Genomic DNA, 21,061 nt, shown 5'->3' on the forward strand with positions numbered 1-21,061 from the left:
TTTGATCTAACTCCAAAGAGACCGCTTTCAATAGGCGACCAACCAATCAAACGGGCACCACTAACTGTATCGAATCAACCGCTCGATTTCTATGAAAACACGATCGTTATTCGTATGTAGTGTATCGAGCATGTATCGAGTGTGTACTAGTATAACGTATGGAAGTGGGGGCTAGTCTCACTCGACGAAAAACGAAGATTCGATGAATGTTTCAATGGGTCCGACCACAACTCTATTCGGTTGCAGTATTGCAATATTTGATGCTGTAACTAGTGAAGTGTAGGTCCAATTTAAACCTTTCTTGTGAATAGTTTTGCCTATTGATGTAAAAATCTGTAAAAATAGTACCATAGCGAACAGATAAAAGATGATGCTCAAGCATTTGTTTTTATAATTTATTATTATTTTAGATTCTTCGTGACGTGCATATGAAAGCACATGGACCTACCTCAATCTTTTTCCAATAGATTTTCACGAATAGTGGAAAGTTAATGTTCAAAAGATAAAAATAAATTGCTGGCGTTCGTACCAAGTGTTGCAATACATAAGGAAGTTTCAAGTCTATAAGTTCAGTATCGAGTATTTTCACATCGAGAATTGACACTCGATTACAATTGCCCCGTTTTCCTTTGTATGTTCGGTGTATCTTATTTTGATCTACGTGTATCGAGCAATGTACTGTTTATGGGAATAAAAATATATATTATTTACAGAGAATATTTATAAGTTAAGTCCAAATTAAACTAAGCCCCCCATTATATTATGTACAGGTATGTCCATAATATTGTCCATAATGCTTAGGCTACCTTTTATTTTTGCCCACTGATATTACCATATTTGCATCTTACAGATAATATTAAAATATCCATTCAGAATAATCATGAAACAGTACAATAATTGCCTGAACTAAAAGCATTTTCAGCTACTTATCTGCCATTAACGTCCTAGGAATTCCGCGCTCAAAATATCCTTGTATTACTATACGGCTATCGGAGTAAAGGTGCATCCCCACTATATGATGATTATTTATTTTTTTATAATTATTATTATAAGCTATAGATAAAGAGGCTCTCATTAGATAGTTATATGAAGCAATTGACACAGAGAGATGTAAATTATGTTTTTATTAAATAATTAAAAATATATTGTTAGTTTATTGGTTCATTACACTTTGTGTATTTATCTTTGCCAATTATATCACCATTTCCATTGCAACCACAATCATCTGTCGATATAATTTTATCGGCTTTACCAAACGTTTATGACCTACATATATTGTCCGCCTGAGAAAAGTATTTGTCACGAAAATCCTCTCGTGCCAAACTTAACTTTTGACATTACATAGTAACCATACAGAAACCACATTAGATATACATCTATCTATACTCATGACACAGTGTGAACTCAACCTAAGTATTCCGATAATAAGGCGTGCATTAGTCGGGCATCGAATTAGGTCACCCGAGGAATGCATGGGACATCATGATTACCGAGTGCCTGATACTTGGTTTTAGCTTATATGGACTTTGATGTTTACCTATGTAGTCCTAGGTTTTGAAAACGATAAGTTACACAAGTTTGACTACAACATCAACTTAATTTTGTCTTTTTGTCAATCACAAGCACTACTTGCTTCTCATTCCACTTGTCATTAGCAGAATCGTCGACGTTTGCATCGACATGGATTGCCATAAATAAAAATAGAATAGAATAGAATTTGGAATCAATTTTTGTTTGTCATTTGTTAAGGTTAGGATTTCAATTGTTTTAGGGTGAGTTACCAAACCAAACCTTAACCAGCCGTGTACTTGTCGCCTATTGGTCAAATCGTAGAACGGTTCGGTGATTGTCATAGTTATACGGTGCAATTCATCGATAGTAGGATGCATTTTTAACAATTTCTTTTCACGTAAAATAAATGAAAAACTTAAAGTATACATTATTAGCATGCCTGATAAATATAGTACCTAATACATGTACTCGTATGTATGTGAACATAAATTATAAAGTTTATACTTGAACCGCTTCCTGGGAACTTCGACCAAATATTAACTTTAAGATTCGCATAAACTACAGTAATGGCGGTTGCCTTAATAAGTCAATATTTAACCGTATACAAGAACAGTTAACTAGAAAGGGTATCAATTTCCGGTTCTCCATTCAAGTGTTGTGTTGAATGTAGATAAGTTATTTACTTTAAAACTAACTAGCTGTAGTTTCACAAGCTTATCGAGGGAACTACTTGCAGTAAGTGGACAAAATTATAGTCTATGACATTCGCCAATAACGTTAAACTGTAGGTCCCGACTGTCATTGAACACCTTTGACGGTCGTTACGGATAGTCAGAAGCTAGAGTCTGACACCAGCCTAACCAAGGGTTATAGGGTTGCCCGCGTAACTAGGTTGAGGAGGTCAGATAGGCAGTCGCTTTTTGTTAAGCACTGATACTCAGCTGAATCCGGTTAGACAGGAAGCCGACTCCAACATAGTTGGGAAAAGGCTCGTAGGATGATGATGATGTAACTTTGTAGTTTTTTTAATATTTTTGATTGGTTATAGTGCTAAGGTAAACCGGTATAAAATAAAAACAAATTGTATAAACCATAGTTTAAATCACCTTTTTAAGACCACGTTTTGTTAAGGTACCTTGCCTATGGTTATCAAACTTTGATATATTCTACCTGAGCTTATTATATGCCTCTGACATGTCGTATTAGAATGCGGTATCAATTACTATGCCAATTGATTGCTCATTAGTATCAAATTACAAGTATCATAATCGTGACATGTCATATTAATACCGCCTACTTCAAATTATGTCTTCGTAACAGTAAGTGATAGACGTACACTGACTCATCATTTGCCTAGCCTTTTCACAACTATGTTGGGGTCGGCTTGAAGTCGAACCGGGTGCAGCTGAGTGGGTACTATAGTGTTTCATATTATCACGGCAATAGAAAGCCCTTGATTAGACTGCTTGTCAGCCTTATTGGCTTCTGACTTCTACTCTTAAAGACTGTGGACCTTTTCTTTTTCGAAACACGGAGGAACTCGTCTTGACAAGATAAGTCACCTATCCAAGGACCAACCGCGCCAAGCTTTGCTTAACCTTATGATCAATTAAAACATCTTATAACCAAATTCTCGTCCAAAACTCTACTACAAAATTTACCTTGGCAACAAATATGCAGCGTTCAAACTCAATCAATTCCATTTGAAAACAAGAGCAACTCGCTATAAATAGCGGGTATTAGTAAACAAATTGTTATTGGGGCAAACCGCGGCTGCTGTTCTAAAGTGATTTTGTTAGTAATATCATTATTATGAGTGAATTTCTTTGAGCAATTGTGTTGTATCAGAATTTAGTATTATGTGTGTGAAAGGGCAAAATGGATAAGCAATAATATAATGTAATCATGATTGTTAAGAACTATTCTTGCAATATTATAAAAGCGAAAGTACTTTTGTCTGTCTGTTCGGATTGATGACCAATCTACTGAACAGATTTAAATGAAAGTTAATCATATACGTAGTCAAGAAGTCTGAGAAATTAACTTTTTTTACTCGATATTTTTTAATCGCGGGAAACAGCTTGATTTTAATAAAGCCGAAAAATATTATTACGATTTCTTTCTGAGATATTATTACGCTTTGATACCTATATTAACAATATTTATTAATTTATCTGGATAATCCAGGTAAATTCGTAATTTCCCGATACTTGATCATTGCACCATTAACTGATTGTCGTCGCCTAGCCAGGAATTAATACGGATTGAGGCCGATTGCTATCTAGGGAATAGTTAACCGACTTTACATGATATATTGTGTACTAATGATGGTAGGTATATACGTAGGTACCTCTGAATGTGGCAGGATATTAGGTTGTAATAAGGATGTCTGTTGGAGTGTTTATACCACATCAGGTAGTGAATGCAAATGTAGTCGTAAATAAATCTTTTAATATAAAAAGTCTGTTTGTTTGAGCGCGCTAATCTGAAGAACTATTGGACCAATTTGAGAAATTCATTGTGAGAAAGCTCGTTTTTTGAGGAAGTTATTATATCTAGGTGAGCAGAGTAGTTCCCTAGCCAGTAGCTACATACTTATAATTCTGATATTCAAAGCCAATGCAACAGAAATTCACCAATGTAAGTAAAGATTGTAACCAATCCCAATTCCATTAAACATTTGCGGGCACAAATACAAACCCACGCGATACAGACTACATTACAAACTCTGTACAAACGCGAACCTAGTCTGCACGTCAGTCACGCGTCGGCATGCAAACTAAGACACCTGTGTTACCTCTCTAATCAAAACCGTCAACACTAGAAACAATCCTTGTACACCCAGCCATTGGGAACAGATTCCTTCAAACCCAATTCAGCGCATCGTGGATTTCGCGACGCATCCCATTAACAGAAACATCTAATTTTGAAGTTTCAACAAACCCGCACCTCATTAAGCCGTGTTTATTTTTGCATTACACACATAAGCTCTTATAGCCAAACTTACGTCTTTGATGTCGTTTCACGCGAGACAGCGTTGGAGTTTTCGGTGGCTTCGTCTTAACACTCCCGTAGCAGTAAAGAGGTTCCTCTTTACTAGACTTCTTGAGCAACGGCAGTTTGAAGTTGGAGAACATTGCAAACACATCACTGGCACTTTAGAAAAAACACAACACTGTCACGTAAGCGATTCCGTTTTTGAATTTTTGAATACGCGTCACAAACGTGCGTTCCCGCGTGCGTTTCTAAATATTGTGACTTGTTGTTTTGTGAGCACGCGGGTAGTTTAAATTTAGAACGCACGCGTCTGGTGTCGGCTCTGGGCGTCCGTTATACGTATACATTAGTTTTTAATAAATAAAACTCGATACAAATATTACCGGCAATAAAGTATTATAAATAGTGCGTTCGCCTTTTATCTCCGTGTAATGGAACGTGTGCATGTGGCATTGCTCTCGTTTGGTGCATGGACAGATGTTTTTTGTTGCTAATGATTTGTATTCGTGATTTAAGATGGATCTATAAGAGATATGAGACCACCTTTAAGTTGTACATGTATATAAGCGGACCACTTATAAAATGGTGCAATATAATAATTTTATTTCATTAAAAGCTTAGCTTTTAGCAGACATAAATTACTTTTAAATAAGATTCTAAAAGTTTTGTTTGGAAAAGAGATATTTTTTATAAGGATTATTAGGGCGAAGGTGTTATAAAGACACCTGATCTTCGCTTGTAGGCAAATAATTTATACGGAACACTATCTCAAAGTTACAGTCAGTATAACATTTAGGTATTTGCTAGATATTTTCCTGTAGTAGCTCGAGTCGTGTTAGCTCAATAATATTAATAAAATATCAAATTAATAAGGTGAAACCTTACTCTGTTCTGTTAATAAGATATTCTATTTATTTCTGTTTTATAAAATACTGTCTATTTATTACAGTTCTATTTAAATTTTGGTTCTATTTCTAAGTTTCAAATTCGCTGCGTACTTTAATTATTATTAAGATAATTCGGTTAAAAAGACTTAGGAAAGCATATTAGACAGGTAAATGGAAAGACAGACATCCTACTATCCTACTATATAATAACATTATAAACGCGAAAGTTTGTATGTATGGATGTATGGATGTTTGTTACTCTTTCACGCAAAAACTACTGAATTGATTTTAATGAAACTTTACAATAATATAGCTTATACATCAGAATAACACATAGGCTACAATTTGTAAACATATTGTTCGAAATACTAAACCTGCGCAGACGAAGTCGCGGGCACCAGCTAGTATTAAATAACTAAAAGTTTTCTTTTTTTGTTAAAATCAATTTTCAATAAATTCGGAATGCTTGGCTGTAATATTATTAAGTAAAATAGATTTTTAGATTGTAGGTAAGTAACCAAGTATGGAGCTTCTAAAGAAACATTAATTAAGAAAACCCTTTTAAATCCTAAATAAAACCTACGATTAATGCTTTTCCTCTACACAACCGTTTACACTCAATGTCATAGTTTCAGAGGCCAACGTTCGCGTCATTAACGAAAAACACTTCTGAAAATATCAGCGGCGTCCACACAGGAAGTCGGCCATCATGAAATACGTCGGAATTATAGAATTTCGTTTTTTTTGGGTAAGTAGGTTAATTTATGATACTGATATATGATATGCAGGTGGTTTGATTTCATGAGTTTTGAGATAATTAAATAGGTAGGTATTCCATTTGTAGATAGGTACCTACTTAAAAAGGGTGCTTATAATTAAGATATTCATAAAAGTGGTTGGTACACCCTTTTGTACTCACATGTTTTAGTGAGTAGTTTGGTCACTGAAAAGTTCGGTTATCTGTTAAAAACATACGCTTTCATATTTTAAGTGTCGTTGCAGGTTTTTAGGGCACTTCTGTCAAATCGTTTGTCTCTGATTCTATGAGAATCTTTCCCCACATTAATTAAACTCGAGTAAAATAGAGACTAATTTACACACAGTTTTTTTAATGAAGTAACTAATACTTTTATTACAATTGAAAATAAAATTATTATTGTGCAATTATCTCCAAAATACTTGTGTTGTCTTTCGAGACATTCGAGAATTCAAATATATTATTCCCACCACCAAATTAAGGACAAATACACCAAACACATTACACAGATAACTCCGATAACCAAACTGTACATTGCACAGCACAAGTTATTGTTCCTACTGCAACAATTACAAAACTTACTACTACTGTAGTACCTAACATAAGTATAACTTTATACATGTTCGAACAATCATAACAATATCTGTTCTAGTGTTATTAGTATCCGCTCGTATCAGAGGTTGTGCTAAAACTGTATCGAGTACATCTAGTGATGTGCTGAGTCAGTTCATGTTAGTCGATTATGGTTTAGTCGAGTCATTGTGTTAATTCTCTGGGAATTTAGTAGTGCAAAATCTAGGGAAGAAGATATAAGAAATGTTAAATGATAATGTTTGTTTATATCAGGTAGAAAATGAAGAATAAGTATATTATCATAATATTTTGATAGGACTACTATAAAGTACAAACGCCAGCAAGTCAACCTACCTGAATCTGTCATATTTTAACAATCGAACATTAACCTTCTACTATTTGTGATAAGGTTAAAAATCTATTGAAATTTGTGAAATTCAGGGTAGGTAGATATCTTATCTGTAAATTGCTTCGGAAGGTACTCTGATTGCGACTTGCTTTTAAAAAGAACAAATCTGTATCAAGTAATCAAGACAGAGAACATCGACGCATGTAAAACAATCGATTTGCAACTTCTCGAATACTCGACTACAAGCTCAACTTACCTGTCATTCCCCTCCCTAACGGTACTTCAGGGAGTAAGAATGGACAGAACACGAGGCAGGTTTAATCACGTGCTTAGCGAAGCCAATGTTACGTCGTTAAAACCATGTAGGTAATACAAGCAACTTGGCAATCTTAGACCATATAACTAATTGGAGACGATGTGAGCACTAATATGTGAAAAAGTCTGCCAATTTAGCCGTGACAAGGAAAGCAACGCGGCAAATAATGATAGTTCATATCGTAACAGAAACACGCAACAAGATTATCAAACAGTAGCTGTTTTCCTGTGGTTTAGTTCGCATGCTGTGGGAACTACTTCACGTACCGGGATCAAATGATATCCTTACTAATATTATAAATCGGAAAGTGAGTTTGTTTGTTTGTTCCGCTTTCACGCCGTAACTACTGAACCGATTGCTTTGAAATTTTGCAGACGTAAAGTTAGAAGTCCGGATTAAATAATAGGGTACTTTTTATCCCGAAAAAAAATAGATATTCCCGAGCGAAAACAAAAATATTGTTTGCTTGATGGATGGATTGTAGATGGCGCTGTGTGTCGTTTAAAACAAGGTAATATATTGCAAACGAATATAAACAGGTAAATTTAGAAGCTAAATGATACGATAATTAATCCCTATGCTCTATGTAGCGTGTTCCCGGGTTTCCAGTGCCCAAAATCTGCATGTTTTTGCTCCACAAGGGAAAACGTATAATATAGTGTACCATTCAGTTTTGGTTTAACAACTAATCGTATCCAGCGTTACATCGCGCTTCTTAGATTTTTCCGTGGGAATGAGAAGTTTTCTTATAGTTGTGATTTACACCGCAGTATAACCGAATTCCACGCGGGCGAAGCCGCGGGCGGAAAGCTAGTAGTATAATAAAGCTTGCAAGAAATGAATTTTTTTTCAAATACATAGTTTCAGAACCTTTAGAGCTTCCAAACAAAAAATATGTCCTCTTCATTATATTGTTTTCATTATCAACCAGAAGCATAAACTTAACACATACATACATGTATCACCAGTGATCTTATATCCTTGCCAGAGGACAAAGCACGGCAACACCGTTCCCTATTGTCAAATACTCTAAGTTGCCAGTTGACAGGTAGAAAATGGTGGAACTTTCTCGATTTTCCCTTATAGTTTTTGTACAGGCCGTGAAACATTTTTGGATGTTGTGGTGTGACCCTTAAGTTTATAGGTTTAGGTTTAAGGGAATTAATGTGTATAAGTTTGGTTGTTCTCGTGATTTGGATTGTGGGTTGTCGAGTAGTTTTGGGTTAAATGTGATAATGTGTTTTATTTTGAGGTCCTTTATTTTGTTGGTGGAGGAATAATAGTTCGTACCTGTTATATTTTATTTTATTTTGATCTTCCATTCTCGCTATATTATAAGACTAAAAAAAAACTCTGTACCTTGAATAAGTTGATATAATAAGTTGAACAACTAAGTTGATTAGATTGGCAGTTGTAATGAATAATAATGCGTTTGGCTGTTTGAAGTAGTAGGTAAGTTCCAAGTACAAAATGTCGGCGAAACCAAAGAAAATAGCTAGTAGTTTATCTTCTTATTCAGCAAAAGCAATCTCAAATACTGGGTATACATACAGTCATGGACACATAATTAAAGACACTGTTGGAATCTTTAATTGCTGCCGCATTTCATCTGTATTTCTTTTTTCTGATTGCTACTGGAACTTTATTTTCTATTTTAAAATATTTAAGAGGGCATTGTGAAATATTAAAACTAAAGACTATCTTCAGTGATCCTTCGCGACAAGTTTTTTTTTCGCTTTATCCGAATCTCGAGCGGTATGAACCATAACGTGGCCTGGCCATATAATTAAAGACACTCCATTTGCTCAGAGGAAGAAATGCAAATAATTAATATTATTGATGGTACTTTTCTATAACAACATTCTCTACACTGTAACTAAGCATACTAACGAGTACTAATATTTGGTTTATTTCCTTTTACCTCAATGTCAGCACGACATCCCTAAGCGTGCAAGCGGTCAGTTTTGTTTTAAGTCGCTACCGGAATTTTCTTCCATGCTTCATAAAAATCTGTGTAAAATTGATCAATGTTTCATGTATGACTTATCGCCATTGTGTTTTCTGGCCGATCACCATTTTTTTTTCTATTAAATTTGCGATGGGCGAAACCAAAACCGTCATAAGTTGCTCGATCAAAGAGTCCTTTTTACTTTTTCGCCTCCTATGTTTGAGAACTTTCTTAGTGTATTTTGGTTCCATCTCATGTTTTGGAGGCGACTAATTTCGATACATTATTTTAGAATTATTCGTATCCCTTTGTTTAATGAGAAAAAAAAATACAATTTTGAACACTTGTTAACTGCACCTTTCACATTTGATAGAAATAGCCAACTACAGTATGAACACGCGGTGCTTTTCCAAAAGTAACATCTTCCGATACCCATGCCTTACAGCTTTTCCCGACCCGGTTGTAGTCTAAAAGTTCTGCAGACACAATTGTCGTCCTTTTAGCATCAGATGACTCCCAAAAAAACCAGTACCGAATCATGTAAATGGTTCACTATTTGCCTATAGCACCGCCTTAAAGTCTGTTTGCGGACAAGTTTTCCTTGGGGTCGGTTTTGAGTTGTTCTCAAACCATGCCTTTTTTAGTGCCATTGATAAGAAATTTTTAATAATAAATTTATTACCATGTCCTTACTATAGATCAAGTGGTATGAATAAATCGGTATGCCAAAATATAATATTAAAAAGCCTAAAACATTTTGCTTACCAGAATTTTTGTTCTAGTCTTATTGATAGGACTAAAATGAAAATTTTTAATGAAATAAACCTAAATTATTACCTAATTCGAGTTTTCATAAGCATTTTACTCACTTCTAAAAAAAAGTGTGGCAACTATTTGTATCTTTCGTTTTTTTTTTCTTAACTGGGCTTTAACTGTCTTTAATTAGCTGGCCAGCCAAGTATCAGCTACAAAAGTTAGTGTTCATTTCCCATAGAGCTTTATATCTAAAGTATTAAAGAAAGAAAATATTTTTTGTCCTTAATTTAAAGAACACAATGTAATGTTTGTTTTAATAATTATTACACTACAGTTTATACCGTGCTTAAGCTCATGTCAGTACCATAACTATTTATTTCACTTCGAGTCGGGGGGTGTCTTTAATTATGTGTCCATGACTGTATATGCGAAATAAAATCAAACACCCGGAAAAGAGAGATTTTTTACAAGACCAGTGCGCCTCTGAAATGGAGGCGCATTTCACAGTGACATTGACAGCTTTTTTGGCGCGAAAAAGGTTATAGGTTATTCAAACTGACATGACACTTAAGTGACACTGACAGATGTGGCAGATTAACGCAGTTTGTGGATCATATTGGCATTAAAAGATCTCGTTTTTGTGAATCTCAAAAATAAATGATGCTTCAACGATCAAAATAATAAAATGTGTTGTTAATAAAATACTATGGCTGACACTTCTACTTACCACCTCATTAACAAAAATATCTACCTTTGCTTTTGTCAACTTACTATACCCATGTTTTGACGAAATAAATTATCTCTAATGTATAGAAATAATCTGGCACTTTTTTACGATAAAGCTGAGTTACCTATAGACAAAAGTCATATTAGAAATTCATAAATCTGTTGATTGGTTATAGTACATGACCTCTTTTCAGTCAACATTCAAACCAAACATCCAAGCATTAACGTATGAACATTCAAATTAGTACCAACATACACATTCAACATAATCCACCGAAACTGGTAAAATTAATTTCAAAACTCCTCTCGAGAGACTGTGTAGTAAATCACTGAACTAAACCCTTTCAGACAAGTTTAATTAACTCCAAGAAACTTATTACCTACCTACGAGGTATCAATGGCGACCTCTGCTGGCTTCTACACAACTATTTTATTAATGTTAGCTTTATGTATGGATTAGTGTTTATCGCTGGGTGAGGTGTAATCGAATTACCAGTTCATATGTTGTGAAATTGAATAGAAAGGTGTAGATGTCATCAAATAACTGTGAAGCTAATATCATGGTGAAATGAAACAGCCAAGAATCAAACGGTTGAAAATACAACCTCGCTTAGAACCCGCATGATGTACTACTACTTACTTCAAAGACATAAACTTTCAATAGGTTATAACAGCGTGCAGATAGATGTTCAGACACGGCGACAATTCTCTCTGAAGAGTCAAAATATTACAAGCATTTGCGTAGACACAGGAGCACTCTCTTTTCCCTCACTTACATAACCAGAGGGGACGGCAATCCGACACCATCGGAGAAAGATCAGAAAGGCATAGGATCTCAAACTCAAACTCAAACTCACTTTATGAAAGTTTTTAAAACCTTTCTCACGAATCACCCTTCATTCCTATACTATACATATACATGTACAGGTGGGTATTTATGAAAGCAACGGATTTTAAAGTTTTCTGTTAAAAGCTGGTACAACTCATTATTTTAACAGCCAAAGAAAGCCATCGAGATCTTTTTAATCTGAACCAAAGTGCAACTAAGTTCACCGCGCTTCTTGTGTATTTCATCTAGCTCTGCAATCCTTTTGGAGTCAGTCGATAAATAGAATTGATAGACTTTAAGAGTGCTTCAGTAACGTCGAGGATAAAGTCCTGGTACTTTTCTTTACGTACTGTAACTTTATTAATGGGGGATTGAGAAAAACTCACGATACTATCGACGGTTGCTCTTTTACCTGAAATTAAAAAAAATGTGTTATTTAATTTGAGTATAAAGCTACTTAGAAATATAAAGAGAAACAATAGTTGAGTATATTCACTATGGTGACCCGACTTTCCGAGGGAATTTATACTTCCCGCGTTTGGAAAAAATAGCCCATGTCCTTTCCCAGGCTTACGACTTATCTTTGTACCAATACCAAATATCACTTAAAATAGCTGTTTGTAGTTTTGGCGTCAAATCCAAAAAGACAGACAACCAGTACATGAGCTGTAATTATGGTACTTGACAAAGAAAGATGCTAGACGAAGTCCAAGATCATAATGACCAGGCAATAGAATCAGAATTTATAATACTTTGCAATATAAATAAACTTAAGTTACGCTAACAACTTACTCTCCAGCAAACATTGTAGCTAATGGTTTTATTTATATGTTAGATGCACATAACTTGTAGATCTTACTGACTTGCAACGATGCGTCACAAGTTACTATAGAAATAGACGATGTAAGATATTCCTATAAAGTTGGATGGAAGCACACGACTATCTATCGTCAAACCATGATAAGTAGTAATCTTGGATTATGGATTGAATTCCCAGATTGAGTAATTCTGTTGAACGGATACTTGCCGTTAAGCATTTTTCAGTATCAAGTCAATCTTACAGTAAAATATATAATGATAAGCTTCATCTCCTTTTAAATCAAAACAGTAATAACTTTAGTAAGGTACATTAATTTCTTGAGATTCTTTTTTGTGTGAAAATGTAAGAGAAATGGCCCGTAGACAATGCGAGAATAAGATTTTTTTATTAAAAACTCATATGAAAAAAGCGGAAAGCCATAATTTACCTTAGTTCATAAAACAACTTGAAGTAGAAGTCTGTAAGTTACATGAATATATTCCGTTCATAAAGATTTTAAATAAAAATATGCTGAAGAAGCGATGCTACGGGATCTTATGTGAAAAGTTTTTACTTTTTCTTCGTAATTTTTACTATTGTACAGACAGTTTTTTTAAATTGTAGTGAGGAAAACTTGTACGAACAAGTTAGTGTTTTTCCTTATAGTTTGTAGGTACTGGATTCTGCGAATAAACTATGATATGAAAAACATTTGAAGACCCACAAAATTTAATCGGTTTCACTAGTAATTAAATTAAAAATAGTTCTAAAGAGGCAATTTGAGCCTTTGATAAAGTTGTATGAAGCCCTAAGGTGACTCCTTCACTTCTAAGTAAACAGATAAGTATTAAGTTTTTGACGAAATTCGAATATTCTCCACAATTTTCATGGGTTTCCGAAATAATGTGACGAATTAATCTAAAACTTTTCCATCCGCGAACATTCAATAGCAAAAAACAAGTCGAAAATACTGAAGTGGTGGAAAAAATTTACAACATTCGCCACTGACAGGCAATTCGAGCGCGTATGATAAAATTGCCGAACAACTTTCAATTGTCCACGCCAACACCTCTATTCATAAGACCGTAAGATTCAAAATCGTTCGACAGCCGTTTGGCCTATAGTTGTGCCATTCTATATACGCTAACACCCTTATTTATCGCACGATAAGGTTCATAATTGCTTGTATTTTATTCGCGATATAGTCGTTCGCTTTACTACGATAGTATGCCTGTTCGCCGTTATGGCGACAACTAATATGAAAGAATCAAGTTTTTGTAAGTATCCGAAATTGTTTGTTTTTGTTTGCCGAAGCGATTTGGTGTTAAAATGTTTGTGTGTATATCACTTGTTGTTCAAATAGATAAATACATTTGGAGCGGTTTGTAAATATTTATTTGATGATCTCGAAAGGGTATCAGCTGTTCAATATCATACTCAAGTGGGATTTCTATGTTGGGAAATGGTTTCGTTTTCTGACCGGCTTAAAAATGAGGTCTTTATTGGAGGGGAGGGGAATCTTGCTGCTTTATCTTTTTGGATTCAGGGGGAATTTAAGACAGAATTTATTATAGTGGATGTTATTTTTGTGAGCAAATTGATTCTACAAGTAGGTCCTATAAAGATGATAGGTAGCGATTACGAAAACATAACGATTATAGAAAAAAATAATCACGAAACAAAAATAGAGCAATATTTACACAAAACAGTTATGCCATCTTCAAAAAATACAACACACAACATTAATAATAACACCAAAAACATCAAATAGTAAGCGGACATAAAAACAATAACTTACCAAAGTCATTCATAAGAAACAAAGTAATAAATAGACAAAAAGACGAAGAAAAAAAATGTTCTACCATGCGAACAGGGCATGAGTTTGGCATCCCCGTTTACATAAGTCTGATTTATGTAAGCTATGGAGCCAAAGTTGTTTAGCACAATGTGCTTGATATTTACATACATACATTTGTGTGAATATCACAAGTTACACAGAATTATGTTGAATTCTAATAGTGGAGTTGGGAACTGTTTTTGGTTATTTAAGCGTGTTGGAAGTTACAGCATATGGTCATGAGCAAGATGCACCACGCTTATGTTAGTCTAGAATATCTTATCTTCATCGTTATCATCATAATTTCACCCTATTGCCGGCCAATGAACTTATAGGTCTCCTCCAATGAGCGCCAACCATTCCGCTCTTTGGTAATTTATTCAAATTTAGCTGCAAAGCACTTTTTGAACGTCCGAAAGCCAGACTACAAAACGCCCACCATTTACCACTTCCCATGTGTTTTTGCTGGGTAGAAAAAGTGGCGCAACAAACTCCCCAGCAACACATGTTTGTGTGTAGGTTAGAAAAACCTTTCAACAATGTTTTATATACACTTGTTATGCACTAAATGTATACAACATGCAATATTAACATAAAAGGTACTATGTTAACACTTCAGTCTACGATGAGCTTTACAGTAAAGAATTCACTTCATCAATATTATCTAAAGAGAAATTGCATAATAGTTTTATGCCATGGGAAGGTAGAAGCCCAATTAGCAATAAACTGATGGCCGAACTCTAGCACTGCTTTGCACCAATTATTCCGTACATAATTATAGACATGATAGGCAGCTGTTGTTTGGGATAGCAGAATCTGATAATATTGTATCTATCAGTTTGTCTATAAGTTCAACGGATTACTCTGTTAAATACCAGTTCATTATTATGTATACACTTACCTGATGTTTTAATTTAAGAATATTTATTTTGGCACAAAACGCTAGGTGACAGGATATTAGATGCTATCCATTTTCTGCCTAAGAATGATGCCTTCAGTCATAGTTTAATCAGAACCTTAGTAGTTAGGTCTTAACTTATAACACATCGACTACAAATTTTGTGATCAGAAACCTTAAAATACTTAGCCCAATTTAATAAAGTCACCACGTAAGAATAATAAAGTAAAGTTTAAAGTAGTCAATGGACCAAAGCTTATCTAAAATCAAAGAAACTTCTGATCACTTTGAATTTTAAATGGCCACGAACTTCGAGATACTTACTGCACCAGAACTCATTATGAAAAGAGATCACATACCGCCAATAAAGAACACATATTACCATAATCTATGGCTTCACAAACTGCCAGTAAATTCAGTTAAACTTCCACACTAAAGAGGATGGAAGAAAAAAGAAAAAAACTTCCCTCTATATCATTATCAAAAAGTTATTAAGGCCTTCAAGCGTCCCGTCTATTTATTACCAAACGAGGCTATGGGTGCCAACTTAAGCGTGATCATTATAGTTTATTGGTACAGTGATAATAACTTTGAACGAAAATTACTTTTTTGATTTAAGTGTAGTTTGGTCAAATTATATGCATTGCTGTGCAAAGATGAACTAAGCCAAAAAGGAGTGTTTCAATGAGACACGATACTGGCATATGTGCATAGGTGATTTGATAAACAGGAGTTTGACCAACGTAACTCCGGGCTTCTAAACAAACGAACATCTAAAGGAATATTAAACCAAACCAGAAATATAATAAAGAACCTTGTTTATCAGGTTTTGAGCCTATAGACCAATCAGTCATTTTATTTGTTACAGGGATATTTTTTCTTTATCAATAGAAAATGAACTTAAGATTTTCAAAAATAATATTTCCTAAAAGCCCTATTGTACGTACGTGTATTTTTATGAAAGAGGTTACAATATTACATTGGTTCAAGCCGTCTCTTGGGAACACGACGATATTAGATTTAATTCTATCAGCGACACATAGTAGGTTAAGCTGTTCGAAAGACCAATATTTTTCTACGTATTATAAGTATTTTGTTGGCACGTTTACTTTGAGAAAAAATGTATTTCGGGATTATTTTTGTCCACAAATAATAACACTATCTTGAGTATTACCATTGATAGGGTAAACATTTAATCCGCTAAAGATAAGATTTAGTATCCATTATCATCATCATCTAAGCTATACTACTCCCACTTCTGAACATATGTTTTTCACATTAATTTCCAAAAGGACCGGTATGGAAACAGCCTGTATCCAGCACCTACTCACAACCTTTTCAGATTGTATGACCACCTCGTAGGTGATCGTCCCGCACTACGATTGGAAATCCAACATGTTTATTATCCAGATACACGAAAATATCAGAAAGGACATAAATATGATAGCTTTTACATCAATTCCGTAAATAACGTTCCTTTCAATGCTTACAAACTCCTTCCTTACAGAATGAATAGATTTCGCCCACTTAAACTTTTATTACACACACATTCTTTAGAAACATGACAACCAATAGGATTACAGCGATAGTTTCCCAACGGATGGGAACCTCATATGCCACCTTTTTGGGACAATTTTATGGGCGACTAAGCCTCTTTGCCTGCCTTAATGGGCGAAGTCACTTAGTCTCTTGATCCACGATAGACTGTTGTATACATGCTGTAGATGCCTTTCTGAATTAGGTTTTCACATATGAATACTTCAGATTTTATAGAATGCATGTTTCAAAAACTTACTGTATTTATAGACGTGCGTTTGTGCATGCGTGTTTCAAGGTTATTACAACTCCAATAATGGGAAAAGCAATGATACAAATTTTTTTATAGACTGAGGATATTTGCCTTTTGAGGAGGAAGTGTTTATTGCCAATAAGCACTAATAATTCAAGATACATGCCTTACAACTTGAAGTAATTTAACAGACTTCAAAACCGGCCTACGGTTCTCAATATGAAAATTTATAATCTTACCTTTATCCAGAGTAATTCCTGTTCATTAAGTTAATAAGTAATCATAAAGCAATGTTTCAAACCTCTCATTCTAACGTTAAACTGAAATATGTACCACGCTATATTTCTCTAGAGATACGGGATTACCGTCGGAAATTTACCGGACGATCGTTATTGAGACCGGAGTTACAACCGGAGATGCACCGTGCGTGGCCAATATTCATTGTTTAGTGCTAGTGTGCACCTAAGTTGAGTGGATTTTCATTTGAACTCTTTTGAAGGAGGCCTTTATGTTATTGTATTTATATATTTTGCGAAACATTTCAAGTGAGGATCACATTATTGCGAATCGAATAGGCTAGTTTCCTAAAAAATAATAATTAGTCCGTCTTATAGATTGTCCAAAATTAAGCGATACGTATTTTTTCTTTTTTAAATTGGATCAGAACTTGTTAAGATATAGCGTGTTAAAGTTGAGTGTGACGTCACAAGTTGCTACAATTTTCAGGACACTGTGACGTAAAAGGCCCCCACTCCTAATTTTTGAAGTGTATTATCTTTGTCATTTTATGTTTAATTAAAAAAAGAAAAAATACGTATCCAATATTTTTTGATTATCTAAAAAGCGGACTAAATATTATTTCATTATTTCGACCCTGGACACTACCCTATTGTAGAGTATCTGTTTTCGCTGGTTTCAGCCGCGTCTTGCGGGTTCTACTGCCCGTGCCTGGGTAAAATATAGCCTATCTTACTCGGGGATAGCTTTCCGACAGTGAGAAGAAATAATTTTTCAAATCGGTTCAGTAGTTTTGGAGTCTTTAGGTAAAAACAAACGACATAATGTTTTCTGTTTATCATTTTAGCATGGATAAATTGTGTTGTCTAAGTTTTCGGTTTTAAGTATTAGCTTTTTATTATAATAGTTTTTAATTTTAATTGTAAATAAATAAACTATGGGAGATATTACGTAAGTAACCAACCTATAAAATATCACTAATAGGTAGTGTTCTACTAAACTGTAAAAATATTTCAATATGGAATTACCATATTTGATAAATGGCCTGGAATTTCAGGCCATATCAAGATTAATACAATTTCAGTTTCCCAGAACACTACGGATAATTAACCGATAAACTACCCAAAATCCATACTAATTGATTACTACAGTATTTATCAAACTGCCATTACGAAACCTTCGGGGCCGGAAGTGGCGTAAGTAAAGCAAATATGGTGGCCGGATGTGGGTCGTAAGTCACGCCACAAATACCCGGGCCGACATCCGGGCACAAGATCTGGTCTGTTTGTCTGTTTCGCTTCACTTGGGCTTGTTAGTAATCATTGTTTTATTGTAGCTACTATTAATTTAACAGGCAATAAATAAATAAATATTCAGTAAAGCAGAGTTGACGATCTATATTTGCTTTCGAAATAGTTATTAATAGGTAAGGTCTATAAAAAAGATCGAGTCAAAAAAAGTACTCACAAAAGGAGATCTTTATATAACTTACTACATAGGTGCTACAATTATATCCGAAAAAAAAGAAAATAAAATTATTTCAAATACCAATAATATAATTTAAAAAATACCAAAATAACTTCAATCATCATCTACCTATCTAAATCATCAATCAGAAAAAAAACTCTTAAGTATAATTTTCACAACCAACCCTAAAACACCCACTGAATTCACATCGCATTCCACCCGCAGAACGCACGTGGTAACCGCGGTCACATGTACCCCGTCACCATTGACTGGTTGACTTCACAGTTTCAAAGGCACGACGGTTGTACAACTTCTCGGTACGTCAACCACGTTTTGTACCAACGGCAGTGAGAGGGTTGCATTTGATGACGTCATTGGGTCAAGAAATTAGTGATTGAAGGGTTCTGATTTTGAAACGTGATTTTGTTTGAGAATTGATCGATGGTGAAGGAGTTTCATGCCATGTATTTAACAGTTTAAAATCCTACTTTATACGCTTTTAAATGGTTATATGTATATAATACTTACAAAGAAGTACGTTAACAAATAAGTTACAAAATAAACGTCAATTATAAATATGAATAAATAAAATAGGGTTTACCCACTACGATTTAAAATTCTCCATCAAAGCGCAAAATGCCAAAACGTAAAATTTACGTAAACAAAACAAAAGAATCTACATAAAAATTGAAACATCGGATGCACTAAAAGCACATTCGATACTTCTGCATTAAAAACACAAAAAACGATCCATTACAACATCATTGCCAATTTATTAACGAGCTACAAAGTAAGATATCAAACTGCTCATTGCAAAACGAACAAAAAAATCCTATATCCGTATAAACGCAAATAAATCCTCCCTGCGTCCTGTCTGAGCGACTTGGATGCGAACGTGAAGCTACGTGAAGCGATTTTCTTTTGATGGCCAACATGACATCGGGTGCCCTAGTAGGTAAAGTACCAACCTCTCATGTATTAGTGTATTGGTTTCGATTCCAGGTCAGGCAAGTACCATTGCAACTTTTCTTTTGTTTGTACTTTCTAAGTAAATCTTGGACACCAATGGCTGATTGAAAGGTGAAGGAAAACATCTCGAGGAGCAGCATCTTGAGCAAGCGTGGTGATTAATGCTCAATCCTTCTCCGTGTGAGAGGAGGCCTGTGTCCAGCAGTGGGACGATTATAAAAAGGCTGTGATGAAGACGACACGACGTTGCGCGATACGGTACGGGGTAGCGTAGATTCGCTTCGCGTTTGCGATTCGCCCATGTAGGACGCACCCTTACACGCTCATATAGTCTGAGCATTAGAGGTGCCCATTAAGCTAATAACGTATGCACTGGCTAACTCATATAAGTAGTAGTAGGTAATATTCTGGTATCGTAGGATAAATATTTACTAATGCAAGGATTTATCTTTCTGTTGTTTATTATGGTTAAATGGTCAGCCATTAATTCGTATTTGCTTTTTAAAGATTTGAAATTGTCCACGGAAATTCAACATTTTGGATATATTTTCTATTCGCCAATTAATCGAACCAATAAAGCATCAGGTTTAAACTACTAACTTTAACGAATAGGACATTGGATGATGATGATATATTATGGCAACGAAAATCAGGTCAGTTCTATAGAATAGCCGCTCAGTTCGATTTTGAAATCGATTATCATTAATTTCAGTTTATCGATATGTAAAAGTTCAGGATCGATACCTAAGTAGGTACCTAGCAACACCTGATGTTGAAAACCTAAGTACCTATCTCCTTTCTCAGACCATTACACATTGAATTTTATTATCAACACGTCAGTATAATAAAAATATATAGTCTCCATAAAAGTATAAGGCGTAAAGATAAGGAATTAAAAATGTTTATAATACATATATTTTATACAAGGTCTTTCACGCTTACCCATTTCTAAGGTGCATTCTATTCATTCATTTCAAAAACGTAAGTAGGTGCTATAATACTGTCAGGGTAAATAGAGGCACTTCATAATGATATTACAAAATCCCCCCGAAATATTTATTTAATTCTAGTTTTCAGTATTTGTTGTTATAGCGGGAACAGAAATACATCATCCGTGAAAATTTCAGCTCTCTAACTATCACGCTTCATGAGATACAGCCTGGTGACAGACGGACGAACGGACGGACAGAGGAGCGAAAACAATAGGGTCTTACCCTTTGGGTACGGAACCCTAAAAACGGTTATAAAAACAAAAACAAAAATGATTGTGTACAAAATGAAAAAAAAACTCTACTTCACGCTCACGGCGAGATGAGTTTGGGCAGAACCCCCTTAGATTGGAAGAGGCCTATCTCTGGAAGTAGACGTTTTTTCAACTGTGACGATAAACCTCTACTTTGAAATCTTTCACCCAC

General features: G+C 34.7%; 1 protein-coding gene across 5 annotated transcripts in view; it reads right to left on the reverse strand.

Annotated features, from left to right (window-relative positions):
• Grip (Glutamate receptor interacting protein) overlaps window positions 1–21,061 on the reverse strand; it is a 278,531-nt gene that overhangs the window by 52,670 nt on the left and 204,800 nt on the right. The window contains exon 1 of one of the 5 annotated variants that reach the window (XM_021326291.3): window positions 4,520–4,799. The exons of the other annotated variants lie outside the window; for them this stretch is intronic. Within the exon in view, the coding sequence (XP_021181966.3) occupies window positions 4,520–4,649 (130 nt within the window). The 5' untranslated portion in view covers window positions 4,650–4,799. Of the gene's footprint in view, window positions 1–4,519; window positions 4,800–21,061 lie in introns of those variants that run through there. 5 annotated transcript variants of the gene reach the window in all.

The sequence above is a fragment of the Helicoverpa armigera genome, chromosome 4, assembly GCF_030705265.1.
Source record: "Helicoverpa armigera isolate CAAS_96S chromosome 4, ASM3070526v1, whole genome shotgun sequence".
Classification (NCBI taxonomy): domain Eukaryota; kingdom Metazoa; phylum Arthropoda; class Insecta; order Lepidoptera; family Noctuidae; genus Helicoverpa; species Helicoverpa armigera.